Here is an 18,413-nt window from a genome sequence, read left to right on the forward strand (position 1 = left end):
GAACTAGAGTTGATGTAATTTAGAAAGAAAAAAAAAGTGTCACCATTACAGGATTGCTTGCTGTTGCTGCTTACTATGCATCTTGGCCACAAGTCTTTTAAAAAAGCATCTAATTAAAGGGAACAGTGTTAAGATTGTTTATGTTAACATTTATCTGTGAGGAAAACAGCGCCACAAGCCTATTGCCTCCATTGTGTGGCTAAAAGTGGTACTGCAGGACGTTTCCCCTTCACTACATTAAGTCCCTTTTTAAAGTTTGAGTAAATAAGTACATAAATCAATAAATATTCCAATGAAGAATTATGGCTAGAGTATAAATCTTGACATCACACGCCATGTAAATAAATGTAATAAATGAATTTATAGGTTTTTTTTTATTTCAGAGGATTTATTTCAGGGAATTGTTTTTTTCCCCATAATACACCAATCTATAATGCCACATATATTTATTTTAGTTTTTTAAAATTTCCTAATTTTGCTTTGTTTTGACTCAGTTGTAATATAGCTACTGTTATTTTGCTGTGTTTATTTTGTTTTGTTTGTTGTGTGCATGATGTGTACCGTGTGTACTGTGTACATGGTGTGTATGGTTCACGCCTGCAGTCAGAATTCTCAGTTGTATCTGCTCTGCAGTTTCACTTTACTCAACTGAATTCCCTCAGATCAATGCAGCACCAGAAAACATTCCTCTGTCGAACTGAAATGAAAAGCACTAACAGTGCTCCTTTTATTTTCAACGTGGCTTTGAGTCCTCTGTGTACTTGTGCCATCTTGCTGTTATTGAAAGCGACTCCGAAACTTCAGAGTGCTGACGCTGGTGTCATGCCAAATAGTGATCATCTGCAAAAAAATGATAGTGTGCTTCATGTTAAAGCTGTATTGGAAACGTCTGTGACTGCTTTTATTTGGATCAGTAGCAAACAGATGCACATTATCTTATGTCTGTGGTCATAACTTAAGTGTGTCTATGTGAAACTTTGCCATTTTTTGTAACTGAATAGTTGACCAAAAAAGAAAAAAAAAGTTTGTAGTTTATAGCATAATCAGGCCTGACATTATATCAGCTGCCTGCTGATAATTATCAAATATAGTTGTTATAATGATTAGCATATTCATACTAATACCATTTCTAGAATCAGCATTAATAAATATGCTTAAATTAATGCTAGCTGACATGATGCTGCAGCTCCATCTGGCGGCCACTAGAGGGCAGTGAATGGTTTCAAATTCATTCGTGTCAAGGGAAAACACAACAGCATAAAAGCTCAGAAATTAAACATATCATCGTTTTGTCCACCTCATGAAGCGTTTTTGAGCCCACACAGCTGGATTACTTCATATTTTATCTGCATGCATTAATCAATTTTATGATTACACTGCATATTCATATTATGGTTCTGTGTATTGTTTACATACACCAAATTCTAACATTTCTAATGAATGCTGAATACTGGATATTTAGTTTTAGTTGTTATTGCTGTCTTTCTGAGGATTTGTAGTAGTTACATCTTAAATATATTTTGTCAAGAATAGTAGAATCTTTATAATGTCTATAAGCTTTCCATCTGCAACACAGCCAAAGACGTACAGTGTGGCATGTTGTTGTTGTTTACTTCATGTTCAAAATTACCATTTCCCTACAGATGAAATAATGGATTAAATACTTCAGTGAAAAGGAAAACATGTACAATTATTATAAAATTTTATTTTTCACTTACTGTTTAATTTCCAAACTGCAGCCCTCCCCAAGTGATCAGTGAAAACACTGAAGATCACCAGACAAACACACAGGCTACTTGTCCAGGATCTTCTTAGGATATGAATCACAAATAAAATACAATAAATCAACTGAAGAAGTCAATTCACCAGTCAGGAGGAAAGGCTTTTACACTCCCATATCATGAAGAGAAAAATGCATAAATGACATCTGCAATCATGCCAGTATGAACAAAAAAATAATAATAATATTTTTTTCCATCCAAAATCTTAAGCTTATTTACCACCAGTATATGAAACGGGGTTCTAACTGTCGCGTGTTTGTATTTATGGAGTTCTGAAGTATACTTATTTAGCAATAATGTTGGATTCACTATTGGTAAATATATATAATTTTAAGAAATACATACATTTTCCCTAAAGAGCAAATCTTTTAGTAAATCAAAAGATGGCCAAGGAATAATTACAATTGTTGTGATGTTATGAACACAGAACCAACAAGGGCCTTTACATGTGGAAAAACATAACAATGATACAGTAGCTCCTTAACAGAGATGCATGAGACGTAAGTCGGAGAGAAGACAAGATGTAAATAAAAGATGTTTGGGAGTAATATTCAGGTAGTGTACAGGTGTCTTATAGCTCTGCATCACAGTGCCAGTCCACCGCAGTATTCTTTACACGAGATCTCGGAGTTTGGCAAGCCTTTGAGACAGTTCATCCTTTAGACAAAAGAAAGAGAGAGAGAGACATCGGCATTAGTGAGGAAGACGACGATGAAAGAGGAACCAAGGATATGTGGAAAAGCCACTAAATCCACAGTCGAAAGCAGTTGAAATTTTGTTTCAGTCATTACATTTATACCACGATTTTTACTGAGTCTATGGACACAGGTCCAAATAGTCACAAAGATGTTGTCGACAGCAAGCGTACCTGTTCTGCAGAGGCCACGCTGGTACCCACTGATCCTGTCTGTCCTTGAGGGAGCTCCATGTTCAGGTCCAACCTAAGCATGAAGCACACATTTAAAACCTGCACTTGGATTTTAACACAAAATATCTCTGCTTTCAATACACCATGGAAAACATTATTTTGACTGTCTCTCAAATATCTATGATACCAATAGCCACAGTTGTTGCAGTCTGTGCCTGTAAAACTATACTTAATATGCATTTTTTTTTAATTTACAAAGAGTGTTAAGGCCAAAAATGAAAACGTTACCCTGCTTCATCAGCCATTTCATGCAGCAATGAATCCACTTGGTTCTGAAACACACATGACACATTAGGTTTTTACTAAAACTCTTCAACAGGCGCTGTCGGACAGTCAGAAAACATATAACAGCAAAGCAGAGAAAGTGATACCTGTGGTGTTGTGAGAGTTGTTGAGCTGCTCATGGTGTCCTCCATCTGGGCTGTCTGAACATCCAGAGTTTCAAACTGGTGCTCAAATTTGTCCATGAGGGATGAAATCTGAAGAAAAAGAAAAACGACACAATGTTTAATAATTTAAGAGTAATCCGGTCATTACATGTTAAATACTAAAAAAAGATATAGTTCTACATATAAGACACTACCTTTTCCAGATTCATAGTCTTCAGAGTGGCATCCATGCCCTTCACCACTCCAGCCATAGACTTTGTGACCTGAGAAACAAAATACCACATCACTAAAATGCCAACAAACAAGCATTCACGTATGTGAAGTTCCAGTCTTCAGCCTCTAACTGGGGCGACAGCAGTCTGTTGTGCACCTGGTTCATTGTGACGGCAGTCTGGACCCTCGCTGCCACTGCGTCTACGCGAGCGCTCATCCTCAGGAAGTTCACAGACTGGTTCTTCTGTCTGATGGCGTTCTCTGCATGGATCCTTGCCACTTCCGTATTCCCCTTCTGGATGGCCTAGAAATGACAAAAATAAAGCGGAGTCAGCAGGCTTTCATAAAGTGCTGGCTCGATGGTTGGTTTCAGAGGGGATGCTTACCTTCTTGACTTTAGCCTTCTCTATTTTTTCCTCTTTGTCGCATTTTTTGGAATTTCTTTGGAGATCTTTGGCAGCAAACTTTAAATTAAAGAGATGTTCTGGGATATGCAGTTAAGGACAAAACAAGGAAAATTTACCCCTTTTGCTATTGTAGATAACTTCAAAACCCTCTGCGCTTGAAGTCAGGATTGCAGGAGGAAACTTCAGGAGGAAGTCTTGACATTTATGTAGGAAGCCTGTAAATCCCTGCATCTCACTTGTCACTTAATTTTTTTTACTCAATGCCTTCTTTCGTTGAGGAATTTTTGCCACTCCCCACAGAGAGGTTTTAGCCAGGGACAAAGAAAATTAACTTGTCCCAAAACAATGAAAATTGAGAATAATAAAAATGAGGAACCATCTTTGTTTACTGGGTTTCATTTAGTCAAGTATAATAGACATTTTGTTTTTTCTAATGCTCAGAAACAACAACAAAATACATAGACTCCTAAAAAATAAAGTAAAACAGGCCTATTCTGAGGCAAGAAAACTCGTTCTAACTTGCTTAAAGGTTGTTTGTTTCTATTAAATTACCTTAATACCATCCACAGTGATGAACACAGTACTGGCAGGCAGATCTGTAAAGATTCCCCAATCAGATACAGCCGACCAAATCAAGCGAATGAGGTGTTTCTCTGTCAATTATAATCCAACAAGTTCAGCAGATCTCGACTGATCGATCAGGCCAATACATTTACTTGCAATAAACTTGTCAGCATCAGTGCCTGGCGGCCCTTAAGTAATATAAAATGATAAGACAGAAATAGAAACAGTGTCACGATTACACAGTTTGTCCACAAGAGAGCACTGACAAGGTGATTTTCTAACTGTTGAATATCCTGTTTACTACGTATCTTGCCTACATTTCTTAAAAATAAATAAATCTAATCATGTTAATCAGTATTAAGATTGTTATTTATGTCACGACAACCTGCTATGAGACAACACATAATTTGTGGACTTTAACTCAGGAAACAGCAATTTCCGTATTGGACCCTAAATGCCTTAATCAGTGCATAAATATTTACCATTTTAAATATGTGGGATTTGTTCTGCTATTGAAAACTAACCACTTTACCTCAACTGTTGTACTGTCCTAGTAGCCACACTGGGAAAAGTACAGGTTACGTAACAGGTATTTTTGGAGTGTCCTTTTAATTCTCTCTTTTGTTTATGTAGTTACTGAAAAAAAATCTTGTAGCTGTGATTAACAACAAATAGTTAAGAATACGATTAACATTAAACACAGCCTGATCTTATTAGTTCCTTACTTTTTTATTCGGAGTATCAAGCTACACTATGACTTGCTTCAACTAAATTACTCGGTGTCACTTTCTGGATTTCCAGCCATTAGCAATAGAAGCATTTGCGGCCTTCAGCTCGGTTCTGTTTCGAGTTACGACACCTGAACCGATCAGGAAACGCTGTATTTATTCAGTAGGGCGCTACATTGACTTTTGGTCAATATCTGGCCTATTTACCGACGTTTCAGCGGCCTGTCGCACATAAATCTCACCAGTCCCGTCGTCAACTACCGTGTTGTGTTCGCTCCTTTAGCTCTCGTATTGACGCTTCACCACAGTCCGCTTCTCTTCGCTGTTTTTGTAAAGGATACTTTCCATGGCTGGCATCTTGACGCTGTTCTCTGGGATTTACGGAATACACACGACGAAATTCTCACGGAAAGTCCGCCGAAAAATAAGTGAAATAAAACCAAAGTAGTCGGTGAAAGTTGAGCCTTTCTGGTTTCGGTGTTCGCCTTCTTCCGCACTTCCGGGTCTCTCACCAAAATATGAACGACGTCACCGTCACGTGGTGGCGGTATTCCATTCAAACGTCACGAGGGAGCTGCCCCCCTCCTCCTCCTCCTCCTCCTGGCCAAATGTGAATGAAAAGAGCAAAAAAATAAAAAATAAATAACGTTCAAACGCGACATTTTGAGCGTTTTTTAAATGGGGGAAACGCCGGCCGGGTGGAGTTAAAGAGTAAAAACAGTCGGCTGAAAGTGTCCGCGTCGCTGTTGCCGGCGGAGCGGTGGGCGGTGAAAGCGGTTGATTGATGATTAGATTTACGGTGTGGATCACGGCGGGGAGAGAGGATGACTCACTCCGTCTGATGTGATGTTCACCCCGCAACAGCTCGGCAGTGCGGTGGCACGCCGGTAGTTGAGCCTCGCATATCGGGTGGTGGTGCTCCACCGACAGCAGCAGCAGTCAAACTTTATCAAACTGCTACCATGCGTGTGGAAGCCTCTCTGATCCGGGGGTTTGTTTGAAACTTGCTGTCACTCGGGCAGTTGGAGAGATAGCCGAGAGAGCGTCGTGATTTACCGTAAATTTCGTGACGCCTGATTGCCATGGAAACTGCGCTGAGGGGAAAGTGTCCGCGTTAACTTCGGCGTCAACCTTTTCCAACGAGGGTCGGATTTAAAAAAAAACAAACATATATATAAAAAAAAGCAAACCTGTTGGATATCAGTGTTTTTCTTCTTTCTTGTGTCTTCTCCTCTGGCTTTACTTTCCACTTTCACCCCAAAGCAGGTGAGTTTTTTTATTTAATTTATTTTTATTTTTTTTAAATGTGCGTCTTCTTTTATGCTTTGCCTCATGCTGCCTTCTGTTTTCTTATATTCAGTTTCAAAAATGTGCCCTTTTCGTTTACTTAAGACTGCATGTCAACTTATAAGCTGCAACTAAATGCACCAGAAAATCCAGATGCTGATCACATGTTGAACTAAATGGTGAAGAAATAAAACCATTTTGAGTTCAGTAAACAACATGTTAACGACTGTAGTGGAACATTAAAGAAGAAAACTGGCCTCTGCAAAATGTTGTAGATGGAAGCAGTGCTTTAAAAAAAGATGCCCAGCAGCATGCATGCATCCCCATCACGACCATATATGCTCACTAATACTGCTACAATCCCTTTACCAGCTTTACTGGGTAAATATTTGATGAGCTCCACAGCCCTGATGCCACCTCAAGTGGTGCATTTTGTGTCGTTTTTTTTTTTTTTTTCCTATTTTGCGCACAGGGAAAGAATCCAGGAGAGCCAACGACTGATGCTTCATTCAGTGGCTGTATGACTCATATAGTCTTATCTATAAAGAAGCCAAGTGGCAGAAGAGCAGTCCTGCTGCAGGACCGAGCTGATGTAACCCCAGAGATTCACTAGGGGCTGCTGTGGGCCCTGCTTCCCTCCCTGTTACCCCCCAGAGATGATGCTGCTGCTGCTGCCACATTTTGCACTGATGACCGCCAAATACTAACACAGACTGATGGTGCAGGAGGCTGCTCACATGCTGTGCACTCAACAGATGATCAAGTGCTGTTTACAGTACATCACTGACCAGGCCAGCCAGAAAAGCGTACAAATGAAATCAGTTTGCTTTTAAGAAAAGAAAAACAACCAAAAACTGGCATGTATGTCAAAGTATTTCCATGAAGATTTAGGAATATGGCTGAATTTGTTCCAATTTATTAAAGTGCAGCAATATGTTTTCTGCCACCTTTATCCAACTTATATCTAAAAATGTTCAACTGAAACATAATAATTGTAAAAGAAAATGTCATTTGGACAAAATCTGATAAATATTTTGGTGATTATTTCTCATTCTTGGTCCAGACTTGATATCTATTTCTGATTACGTAATGACATTTCTTTCTAAGTGATGATTCACTGATTTTCAGGCTTTGGGAAATGACTGAAACCTTAGTTTTCATACACAACTGGTTTGATTTTGATTACATTTTCAAGAATTTCTTTTTTCTAGTAGTATAATTGTAGCAGCAAGGAGAGAAAAAAGCAGAACAGGGTAGCAGCGCAACCAATGCTGTCATAAGGTAAATTTCACCAGAAATATATTGTGCGTACACATTTAAATGTGGATCTTCACTGTAGTGTTTTCGGTAACAGGCTAAAAATCTGACATTTGCCTCTGTACTGAGTGAGTCAGCGTACGATAATGATGACGTACCTTTTTTCTCTCTTACTTATTTTCTTTTTTTCCCCTTTTTATTCGTAAGACTTTTTCAAAAACTCTCACAAATACATTGTTGTGACATTGGAAAACCAGGAAAAAAGCATCTTGTCCAGCAACATCATGCTATTTATTAGGTGTCAACATTATGCAATCTATTGTATTATAACAAGAGCATTGCCCTGTTTGGTATGACGAGCTTAGATTCAGCACTCCTTCAGAGGCTTCTACATACAGGTGCAGTACAAACAGACAGGTCCTGCTTGTCTCTTATGGATCTGAGAACCAGCCTGTCTCTGTCACCGTCAGCTGGCGAATGACAGACAGGTGAGTCACCTGTAGCTAACAGATGAACACGTGATGATGGAAAAAACATTCTACTTGACAACTCTTGAATGTTTATCCATCCGTAACCAGCAAGTGAAATGACGCAAGAAACAGTTGATGATGTTGATCATGTAACTGGAATGTAAAAAAAAAAGTCCCTTTCCAAACTCACAATGCATTGTGGGTGGGGTCATCTTATTTTACAGCTCAACTAGACACGTTAAAAATATGTCCTCTGCATGTGATTAGTTAAAGCAAATATCTATCTGAAAAAAGTCAGTTCCCACACACACGATCACTCTGATTTATCAAAAAGTCGACGTTTTGGTCACAAGGATCTATCTTCAAGAAGGTCACAGATGTCTTGAGCACCTTTCTCATGGATGTTTTGTGACCAAACGTTGACTTTTTAATAAATTAGCACAGAAGTGATTATATTTGTGCAGGAATTGGCTTTTTTTTGTTTTTTGTTTGCCCTAACTTGGATGTCTGGGGAATAGACTCTCTGCAACACAAAGGAGACCAAGCAACTGCTGATTAGTGGCAACCATGGTGCCGCTGATCTGTTGTATATTCAGTCACCATCATTGTAAGAGCTAAATGTGAAAACACAGTTTTATTGGCAGATAAACTTGTTGAGTTGAAGGTAAATTAGTTGCAGTGCGCCACCAGTGGCTTATGCTTAAGCTCTTACTAAGCCATTCAGTTGACTTTGCCATATGTTGCAATTCTGTTGCCATCTAGTGGCAGCACATCAGACAAGCTAATGACCAACACATCCTCAGTCCTCAGAGCTGCTCATTATGCTTAATGTTGAACTGCTGAATTTCAAATATAGCTAATGAACAATTGGCACATATTGCAGTTGGAGAGAGTTGAGGGTGAAAGCATCTGTTGCAGAAGCCTTTAGCTCAGTTATTTTTATTTGTTTGGTTGCGTTTGTGCATTTGAGACTTTCCGAAGGAGAGGAAAACAAAAGGGCAAATGCCAAGCCTACAAAGGTCTAGACTTTCAAGTAAACAAATGAGTAAAAAATCTGCTCAAGGAAAAGGATGTCGACAGGATACTACATCCTCATGATACTGATATTGATAGAAGAAAAGAAAAACCTTTTCTGTGCACATTTGTAAAAGGCTGCAGAGAGGACAAGCAGGCAAGGTTTTTTTGTTTGTATTACTCTAAGAAAAAGCACAGTTTCTACATTACAGTATGTTCTCTTATCTGTCTCACTGCTTCGCCCTTTCATTATCCGTTATGAGATGTTAGCCACAATGTGATGCAAATGTCAGACCTCTTTTTTCACAGGTGAGGACGGACGATGGAGCTTCAAACAGAGAAGAGGTTCCACAACTTGACCCTGGAGCAGCTTCAGGCTCTCGACAAAGTCTTGACGGAGGTAATCCCCATCCACGGACGAGGAAACTTTCCCACACTGCAGGTGAGAGCGAAAGACATCATTCGTGTGGTGAAAGATCGACTGGTTGAAAGAGACATCCAGGTTAAAGATATACGCTTGAATGGAGCGACTGCCAGCCACGTCCTGGTGAGAGATAACGGCCTGGGCTACAGAGACTTGGACATCATTTTCGGAGTGGAGCTGCCCAGGCAGGAGGACTTCCAGGTGATTAAGGAGGTGGTGCTGGGCAGCCTGCGAGACCTCCTCCCTTGTGGCGTTAACAGACGGAAGATCACCTGCCTGACAATGAAGGAAGCCTATGTGCAAAAGATGGTGAAAGTTTTCAACGAGCACGACCGATGGAGCCTGATCTCACTCTCTAACAACAGGGCTAAAACCGTAGGGCTCCGATTTGTAAGCTCCCTCCGAAGGCAGTTTGAGTTCAGCGTGGACTCCTTCCAGATAATATTAGATCGTATGCTGGAGTCCTACTGGGAGACAGAAAGGAAACAAGGAGGAAAGTTGGCACTGAATGCTGGGAATTTGTCTAAAAGAGACAATGAGGAGGAAAACAAAGCGCAAGAGCAATCGAGCATTCCTCGGGATGTTGAGGAGGATGTTGAAAAAGATGCAACGATGGCAACCAGTGCAGAAAGTCCGTGTCAGGATGAAGCGGTTTCTGTGCTTGAGGACGAGCTTCCACATGCAGCCGCTGAGCATGTAAATGGAGATCATAAGGTGCAGCAGGTGTCAGAACCTGTGGGAACTGAATTACATGGAGAGGAAGAGGATGGCATTGAGGATGTTCATTCAGAGGAGGACATTGTAATTGAGCTATGTGAAGAAAACAGAGGAGATGAAGGACATAATCACAACGATTACCCTGTAGTTACATCCCCTAATAGTTTATTTCCAGATGTCAGAGATCCAATCATGACACACGCATGTTTAAAACTACAGAAAAATGAAGATTTGTGTGAGTCACAAGCTTCCCAGCCGGTGCCTGTAACGCACACTGAAAATTCAGCTCCCCAAGAAATATCCCATTGTAAAGAAATCACTCAGTTCAAAGTAGACTCAGTAATCTGCAAGACTGAAAATGCCGTAAGCCAACAAGATTCACATCATGAGTTCTCTTTTCCTCCTCCAGCGAAAAAGACTTGCAGCACATCGCAGGACGTTGTGCCAGACTACTGCCCTTCTCCGAAATTACAAAGAAAAATGTCAAGGAAGTTGATCAGCAAGCCTGAAAAATGGTCTTTACTGACTGATTTGTCAGACCTTACAACACAGCTGTTTCCTCCCATAGAAATACCAAAACCACTTCAGCCAAAACCTCCTTTGCTGGAAAGCGCTCATGGCTCAAATGTACCGGACGCCAAATCAGAGAACGTCGAGGGTACAGATGCCCTCGCAGAGCCCACGCGCAGTCCAGCCAGTACGCTTCAGGAGGGGACTGGCTCCAGTGAAACCGTAGAACAAACTGTTAAGCCAAAACATTCGAAGAAGCCTCCTGATTCAGAGACTCAGAGCCACACATGTACAGCAAATGTAGCCTCACAGCCTCAAGTAGATGAGCAAAAAGCTGGGCCGAAAGACGCCGTCCCAAACAACTACGGGTCGAGCTTGTGGGTCGGGGCAGCAGGCGAGCCCACCATCACCGTGGAGGCCGAGTGCATGTACGGAGACTTCGAGCAGGCCATGGATCACCTCCGCCACCGCCTCATCGCCACCCACAACCCAGAGGAGATCCGAGGAGGGGGTCTGCTTAAATACAGCGACCTGCTGGTGAGGAACTTCAGACCAGCCAGCGAGACCGAGATCAAGTCGTTGGAGCGATACATGTGCTCCCGCTTTTTCATCGACTTCCCTGACGTGAGCGAGCAGCAGCGGAAGATCGAGGCCTACTTGCAGTGCCACTTCATTGGCAACGAGGAGACGAGCAAGTACGACTATTTGATGACCCTGCGGCGCGTCATCGACGAGAGCACGGTGTGTTTGATGGGACATGAGAGGAGACAGACGCTCAATATGATCACGGTCCTGGCTCTGAGGGTGCTGGGCGAGCAGAACGCCATCCCCAACACGGCCAACGTTACCTGCTTCTACCAGCCGGCTCCGTACATGGCCGAGCCCATTTACAACAGCTACTTCATCACTCAGGCTCAGCCCCCGCTCGTCTACCACCCCTACCCACTACACGTGCACATGCAGACTGGCCTGGTGTAGCTACTGTGACATGCCCACAGGGAGGCATGCGGGCTGCTTTTAGCATGGTGCTCTGCAAGCAGAGGCACAAATGGAAGTTTTAGCGACAACAGGCAACCACGGGCGCAGTGTTGTTTAATGTTTTGAAATCCCTCCTGCTTATGACACGTAAGATAACAAAAGGTCTGAACTGAAAGGGGTCTGGAGGCAAAGCATACGTCACCGTTTCAAGATGAACACTTTTGAAAAGGAAGGAAACATTCGGAGCCCACTTTTCAGAAAGCTTGTAGAGCGGGTTTTATGGAAGATGAGGGACTTTTCAGCTCAGTTTTGGCGGAGCTCTGAACTGATCACCGTCCCCTGTTGAGGAGAAATGTTGTAATGTCTCTATGGCTGGACGATAATCCAACATATAAAACATAGTCTGTGAAACACCTGTTGGCAACGAAAATCTTAGTTTGGTTCAAGTTTGAGTCACGTTAAATCTTTCTGAGGGGCTGAAACCCCCATATAGCTGTTTTGTGGTCATCGGTCTCTGTAGAGTAAAATTCAACATGTGGCTATACCTGTGAATTAACTGTATAGAAATAGGACACCATGTACTGAGGGAATACTTTGGACACAATCACCTGTGGTACTTCTCATACTATTGTAAGTTCTGTATTTGTGAATGTAAGCACCCTCATTTCAGAGAGGTCAAAGGTTTCATGCCATTAGGGACTGTGTAAAAATTATTGGGCCAGCGAGGAAGGAGGTTTCGTAGTTTTTTTAAACAAAAGCAACAACTTCCACATTAAAGCCCCTGAAAACGTATCCAACCCTCTTTTCTGTTCTACATCAAATCGAATCAAATCAAATCAAATCAGGTTTATTGCCATTTTGCTGTACATACACAGTAGCACAGGCAAGATGAGAGAGCGTTTCTTCAGGATCATTTAAGTTTTGTGGAATAAACATCTGGGATAGAAATCAATAGACATCAATTGGAGCTAAAGTTTTGAGGGAAATAATGGTGATCTCTTATTGTGACCTACAGATGGATCCATCTTTTTTATTTGATTTTATTTCTTGTTTGGGATTTCTTGAATAACACAGCTAGTTTCATTCTGACCTCATTTCATTTCCAGGGTGTCAAACACCATTTAATACCATTTTGCCAAAACTACTGGCATCTCAGCAAAACACACCAGGGGGCTGCGCTACGACATAATAGTAACAAAGTATAATGGGCCTAAAGCCATAGTTCACAGTGTCACGAAGGTGGCTCACTTTTATCCGGCTTACACAAAGAAAGTCTGGCTGTGTCCAACTCCCTGACCTCAAGCCTTGATACCAACCATGTTCAGTGCTGATAGACATAAAAGAGTTTTTCTAGTTTAAAGTTTCTCTTCTGTCATTGATTAAACCCCTAAACAATCATCCCTGTGTATCAGAGTTACATCTTTAGAAGTTTTTTTTTTTACATGAAAATAATCCTGCTTTACAGAAAGCCCAACCCTGAAAGCTGACAGGATTTGTTCCTCATGTTTGTTACCTGGAAGTCACAGCGTTGGCTGCCTCATTTGCTCATGATGTGTCTTCCAACACATAAAAAACACCGTATAACTATATTACCAAGGGGGGGAAATATTTTCATTAGAGGGATCTCTTTAAAAGATCCTCAAAAGAAAGCTGGCTGGGTGGAGTCACACAACTTCATCCAGGAGAGTGAAGTTACATCCCCTTGTGTGGACCCTTATTTTTACATTTAGCTCTGTTTGATGTTGTCTCATTTTTACTTACTGTCTTGGTTAAGTTCAGCCACAGTGACGACACCAGCAGAGAACATTTTGTCATGGACCCATGATGTCTATTTTCAACGTTCAGAAATGTTTATCTGTATAGTGCACTACCCGACATGTTGAAAAAATGACACTAAAGAGTACCAGGTCTGTTCAGATGTGACACCAAAAGGTCATTACAGAGTGGCTGTATGTAGGAGATGGAAGTGAAGCCCGGCTTTCATTCACACTATTGTTTGTTTGCAGTTTGGTTTCCAGTCCCTGGAATCTCCTTCCCATTCACATCACGCAGGATCTTAAAGATGGCAGGCTATGATTGATTGGTGACTAACACACAGTCTGTCATGTGTCTTCGCCAAGTCATGGCAAGAATTTCTGCCTCCATAATCCCTGAATATGACACACTGACCATCTTATCAGACAATAATTATGATGTAGTCTGACTCTAGTTGATATGATTAGATCTGATTCTCAGTGGACAAGAACTATAGGCAAAGGATCCAGCAGCTCACAACAGATGTTGATTCAGATGTTGCTAAAACTGGATTCATTTGGTATCGCCTTTTCCCAGCTGAGCACCTTCCACTTTACAGCAATGTAAAAACCAGTGATAAAAATGGAACTACAGAGATCATTTCATTAGAAATAACCCAACATTTTAAAACCTAGGGTTGTAAAACACGAATATGTCGGACCTCATCATTTATACTAAAAACACTGACAGAGAAAATAGGATTTTAGGGTCTTTAATGTTTTATTTTAACATGAAATATGAGTATTTATATCATAAAATATATTAACTACATAAGATACAAATTGAATACCCTCCCACTTTCCTTGCCTCGCTCCTCACCTAATAATTTTCTACCAGTCCCTCACAGTGTTGAAGCAAACCTTTGATCGCAACCAGTGACAGATGTTATCGTCTTAGGAGGTGTTGAGATGTACTTTTGTGTTGTAATATTTTTTGAACTATTGTTAAATCCTGAACTTGGAGCCATACCCATATATAGTGAATTCACTGCATTTTGTTAAATAAGTTCTCTTCTTACCCCTTATCAGAGAAGCGTCACAAGGATTTGCCCTCTTACTGAAATAATGAACAAAGCTTCGGCTGTCTTAATTTGAGATTAAACCCGTTGACAAATCCACAGTGAACAGCTGAAAATACAGAGAGCATGTGGGAGCCCCTGTTTTTTTCCCATCAGCCATCCCGGGCTGAATAGACTTTCTGTATGTGTTACATGGTGACAGTTATTTGTTGTAGTGGACGAAGTGAGTGTACGTTCTGTCGGGGTGATGCCTGCCATTGTGTGCAAAAATGTTACTGCTCATTTTAATTATTTAAGCTGTCTACAATGCAGCCAGGAGTTATTGCACTCTGTCCCTGTGTGTTTGTTCACTGCATTGAAATGTATTCAGTATTAAAAAAAAAAAAGGAAAAAAAAAAAGACAATTTAAGCACAGGTTAGGATATGTGAGCTCTTCACACCAAGTCTGAGACTGAAGCACAATGTAAATGCACTTAGATGTTGTCGAGTAACGAAGGTGTTTTAAATGCTTGTGATTCTCCGACTAAATATTGAAGACATCTAAAATACTGTAGTGCCCTATGTAGCTTTAAAGTGGTTGTATCTTATCTTTAGACTCTGGGTTTGTTGTGTAGTGTTAAGGAACTGTTATGCCAGTAGAGAAACTCACATATCCCTGTAATGATATCTGGTTGCTCAGATTGTTGTGTTATTGTGATAATAAATATAACACAACCGCTGTCTGGAGTCTTCCCTTGGTGGTCCAAATGACACCTTCACAGGTTTTTATTTTCATCCGGCTGCAAGGCCAGTCATTTTGTATAATTAGCATTGAATTCCTTTTTAATTCAATTCTGAAGCATGAGCACATCTTCTGTGATACTTTGGGCAACTGCAGGTTTTACTAAAATGCATCTTCACATCAAATGTATTATTTTTCTTTGGTGCCATGGCAACAATATTGGCAAAGCACAGAAAAGAGTTCTAGTTTAAGTGATAGTAATAATTGTTTAAAGCATTACAGTTTTAGCTGGAAGTAAAAAAACAACATTTGTACTTTTCCAACATAGTTTGCGTCAAAGCCTGCTTGCTTGGTTAGTCTGGTCCTCAGTACCGATTCAGTATATCAGCCTTAACAGTAAATGACACTGATCGATTCATTACAGTGTAATGTTCTGCTGGAAAATGTTAGGTCCTTGCATTTATGTGGATGACCTGCCTGAACATTGCTGCACACCCCCATCCATGGCAGTGGCCTCTCCCAGCAGACAAAGAAGACAAAAAAACGCTCAGGAACAACCCCCAAACTGCATGGACCCCAATCTAATGGAGCTTCAACGGGAGGCAGCAGAACAAACCTGATTCAGGCCTCACCCTGCAGCGTATGGGACCCAAAAGATGCCGCCAGAGATCACGTTTCCAGGCAGGTTGTTTTGATGTTGTGACTGGTTTATGTTGATTTATCATGTTCTTGGGTACAAAGATATTTGAAACTGTGCAAACCTGGAGAAAAAAATGTCAGAATGGCAGGTACATCCTGACTTTTTCCTTTGTTTTGGGGCATTTTTACCAGAATGTTGAGAGTTGATGTATGTGTTTATTGTGCCTTAATTCTTCATATAGACACTTTTCCAGTAACACATTAACACTTTTGCTGCTGATACCCAACTGCATCCATACAGATCATGTAATCCTAATCTAGACCTTGGTTTGATTCCTGATGAATTGGCAAACACGATCTTCTTGCACTAACCCAGAGCATCTGCTGCAAAGTGTCACTATTGTGAAAACTCAGCCTTTTAATTATCACATTTTAGTCACTTGATATCATCAGCATTGGAAGATCCCAACAAAGCAGCGTTCACAAAAGTAAAATTTACAATCGGGGTGTTTTAAAGAAGATAAAAAACTCCTGCCACCTTTCATTCTTTTTCCTCTTATTTTCTATTACTTTGACTGCACACTTTGGCTTTGCCCCCTTATCAGCTTAGAAGTGACTTTTACCTCTTTATGCATGGATCCATTTTAATTCGTATGATCCTCCAGCATCTCTGCAGTTTCTAGGTGTGGCGGAGCATGGTGCGTCACAGCTCAACCTTGTTTGCTCCTCGTCTGACTCACCCCCAGCTTTCAGTGCATTAATGCAGTTAGGCAGTTGCGAATGGTACAGTCGGGTTTATGTCTGCCTATCTCAGTCAATAGACAGTCCCAGTATTCTGAAACTCTTGAATCTCTGCCTTCAGTGGATGTTTACGACCCCATTATAAAGACAACAGATGACTCAGTCCCAGTGCTGGCGAATAGCCCTTCGAGCTTGTCCTGGCTTACTGTGGACAGATATAATGCCGAGACATATTGTGAAATAAAACGACAAATTCTTTTTAAGAGAGATTCAGTTTTTTTTTTATTAAAAAAAAGAAAACACATACAATCAAAACATTGTGTATAAAAGACAGTCACGTAAGCTTATTCCACCTACAGTAGAATGTTATTGTTGTATCGGTCATCAACTAATCTGATGCTTTGAGGCAAGACTAAGCGTCGTCTACTATATGAAAATAAGATCCCAAAATAAGAATCATAGTATTATCACACTCAACCAGAATAATTTCAAGACACCAGTTAATGCTGCCGCTCAGAGCACCCTACATGTATCTGCTGATTTGTGTGTTTTCTCTGCGAGAACCTGACACTAACCAAACTGTAAAATAACCTCCGAGGCCTCTCTCTCATGTCAGTGACCACACACAGAGGGATGAGGAGGTGTGTTTGGATTAGAGCACCCGGAGAGTGTTGAAATGTGAGTCATCGTTTTCCGATATCTCCTGACTGGATGCTGCCTCGAATGTTTTTCAGCACGACGTTTGCACGACTGCGCAGGATTTAGGTAAATTGGTGCCAAAATAAAACAAAAAAAATAAAGAAAAAAAAAGGCATCCGCTCTGCATGAGAGCTGCCTTGTAATTAGAATTCAGATTAGTCAGGAATCACAGATTATCAAATAAATAGACACAGTGATTGTATATTGTCATGGAAAAAGCCGTCATGTGTGCAGTTGATCTACCCAAAGTTAGAAACCCCTCAGTCCACAGGTGGTTCGAAACGAAGGGAGAAGGAAATGGCACGACACACTAAAGCGAAGGGCTGATCCATGGTCGCTACCTTTGCTTCAAACCAAAAACAAAGCACAATCAAGAAAGCCAATCAAATGGGACCTTAAGCTTAATCATGCACAGGCGGAAAGAAACTTTCTAGTCATATCCTATTCAAACTGAATTGAGAGTGTGCTGGCACAGTTCAAACATTCTCACACAATAATCATGAGGTTTCATCTTACTTCTCTTTCTCGAATATCTCTATCACTCAGCTGCCACATGGAGTAGGTAAATGTGCAAATATTTCCTTTTTCCTCGCCGCTAATAACGTACGAAAGAGTTAAAGTAAGCCACGTGTAATACAATGGACAAATAAATATTTCTGTGGAAGAGAGGTGGCCGGGGACCCTTTTGCTTTTGCATGTGCTGGGTGGAGAAGGAAACAACCTGGATGCAGGTCTGATCCATCAGAGGGTACAACAGTACAACACCAACAGGAAGCAGTGGCTTTTTTACCCAAAAAAGAAAAATCATCTCACCCTTAAAAAACAATAAAACAACAAAATCCCCCAATTCTACCTAAATAGCAGAACTGAAGAGCCAAAAAAACAGTCAACACCAAAAAAAAGAAAGCAAGGAAGAAACATTTAACATTCACGTCAAGAGGGAGATTACTGTGGTACTCTACTGACTTCTTCCCGGTATTGCTAGTCGCCAGACTACACTGCACAGAACAAAATCAGAATAGTGGGAGCTCTGAAAACTAAGGCTTGCTGTTGTGAGGAAAGCGCAAGCACCCAAAAAAGTTGACATCAGATACCTTCGGTGATACTGCACGTGTCTCCCGGTGGTTGCCAGTG

At 40.9% G+C, this 18,413-nt stretch overlaps 2 protein-coding genes across 3 annotated transcripts; one reads left to right on the forward strand and one right to left on the reverse strand.

Moving 5' to 3' along the window:
- Positions 1-1,685: 1,685 nt before the first annotated feature.
- Positions 1,686-17,645, reverse strand: chmp1b (charged multivesicular body protein 1B). Of its 2 annotated transcripts, XM_008293992.1 has the most exons (9): positions 17,634-17,645; positions 5,352-5,517; positions 3,698-3,795; positions 3,469-3,615; positions 3,293-3,361; positions 3,081-3,188; positions 2,938-2,981; positions 2,650-2,722; positions 1,686-2,438 (listed from the first exon to the last, which is right to left on the reverse strand). In XM_008293992.1, exons 2-9 carry the CDS (start codon positions 5,365-5,367, stop codon positions 2,394-2,396), a joined length of 600 nt encoding a protein of 199 aa, XP_008292214.1. In that variant the 5' UTR covers positions 5,368-5,517; positions 17,634-17,645; the 3' UTR covers positions 1,686-2,393. The 2 variants fall into 2 exon arrangements, with proteins under 2 accessions (XP_008292214.1, XP_008292213.1); XM_008293991.1 differs by lacking the exon at positions 17,634-17,645 and having other exon boundaries at positions 5,352-5,539.
- LOC103366316 (protein FAM46C-like) lies at positions 9,352-11,667 on the forward strand. The gene is made up of 3 exons (XM_008294007.1): positions 9,352-9,913; positions 10,969-11,007; positions 11,084-11,667. Exons 1-3 carry the CDS (start codon positions 9,361-9,363, stop codon positions 11,665-11,667), a joined length of 1,176 nt encoding a protein of 391 aa, XP_008292229.1. The 5' UTR covers positions 9,352-9,360.
- Positions 17,646-18,413: the final 768 nt, after the last annotated feature.

This window comes from Stegastes partitus, unplaced genomic scaffold (genome assembly GCF_000690725.1).
Source record: "Stegastes partitus isolate 25-593 unplaced genomic scaffold, Stegastes_partitus-1.0.2 Scaffold928, whole genome shotgun sequence".
In the NCBI taxonomy this organism is placed as follows: Eukaryota; Metazoa; Chordata; class Actinopteri; family Pomacentridae; genus Stegastes; species Stegastes partitus.

What these genes read in the sequence shown, in the direction of transcription:
- chmp1b (XM_008293992.1), bottom strand. An exon ending in AGAAGGCTAAAGTCAAGAAG is followed by an intron (nt 3,616 to 3,697) that starts GTAAGCATCCCC and finishes TGTCATTTCTAG; the next exon opens with GCCATCCAGAAGGGGAATAC. An exon ending in CTGCCGTCACAATGAACCAG is followed by an intron (nt 3,362 to 3,468) that starts GTGCACAACAGA and finishes TTTGTTTCTCAG; the next exon opens with GTCACAAAGTCTATGGCTGG.
- LOC103366316 (XM_008294007.1), top strand. Translation starts at nt 9,361, where the DNA reads ATGGAGCTTCAAACAGAGAAGAGGTTCCACAACTTGACCCTGGAGCAG. An exon ending in CTTCCAGATAATATTAGATC is followed by an intron (nt 9,914 to 10,968) that starts GTATGCTGGAGT and finishes TCAGAGACTCAG; the next exon opens with AGCCACACATGTACAGCAAA. An exon ending in ATGTAGCCTCACAGCCTCAA is followed by an intron (nt 11,008 to 11,083) that starts GTAGATGAGCAA and finishes TCGGGGCAGCAG; the next exon opens with GCGAGCCCACCATCACCGTG.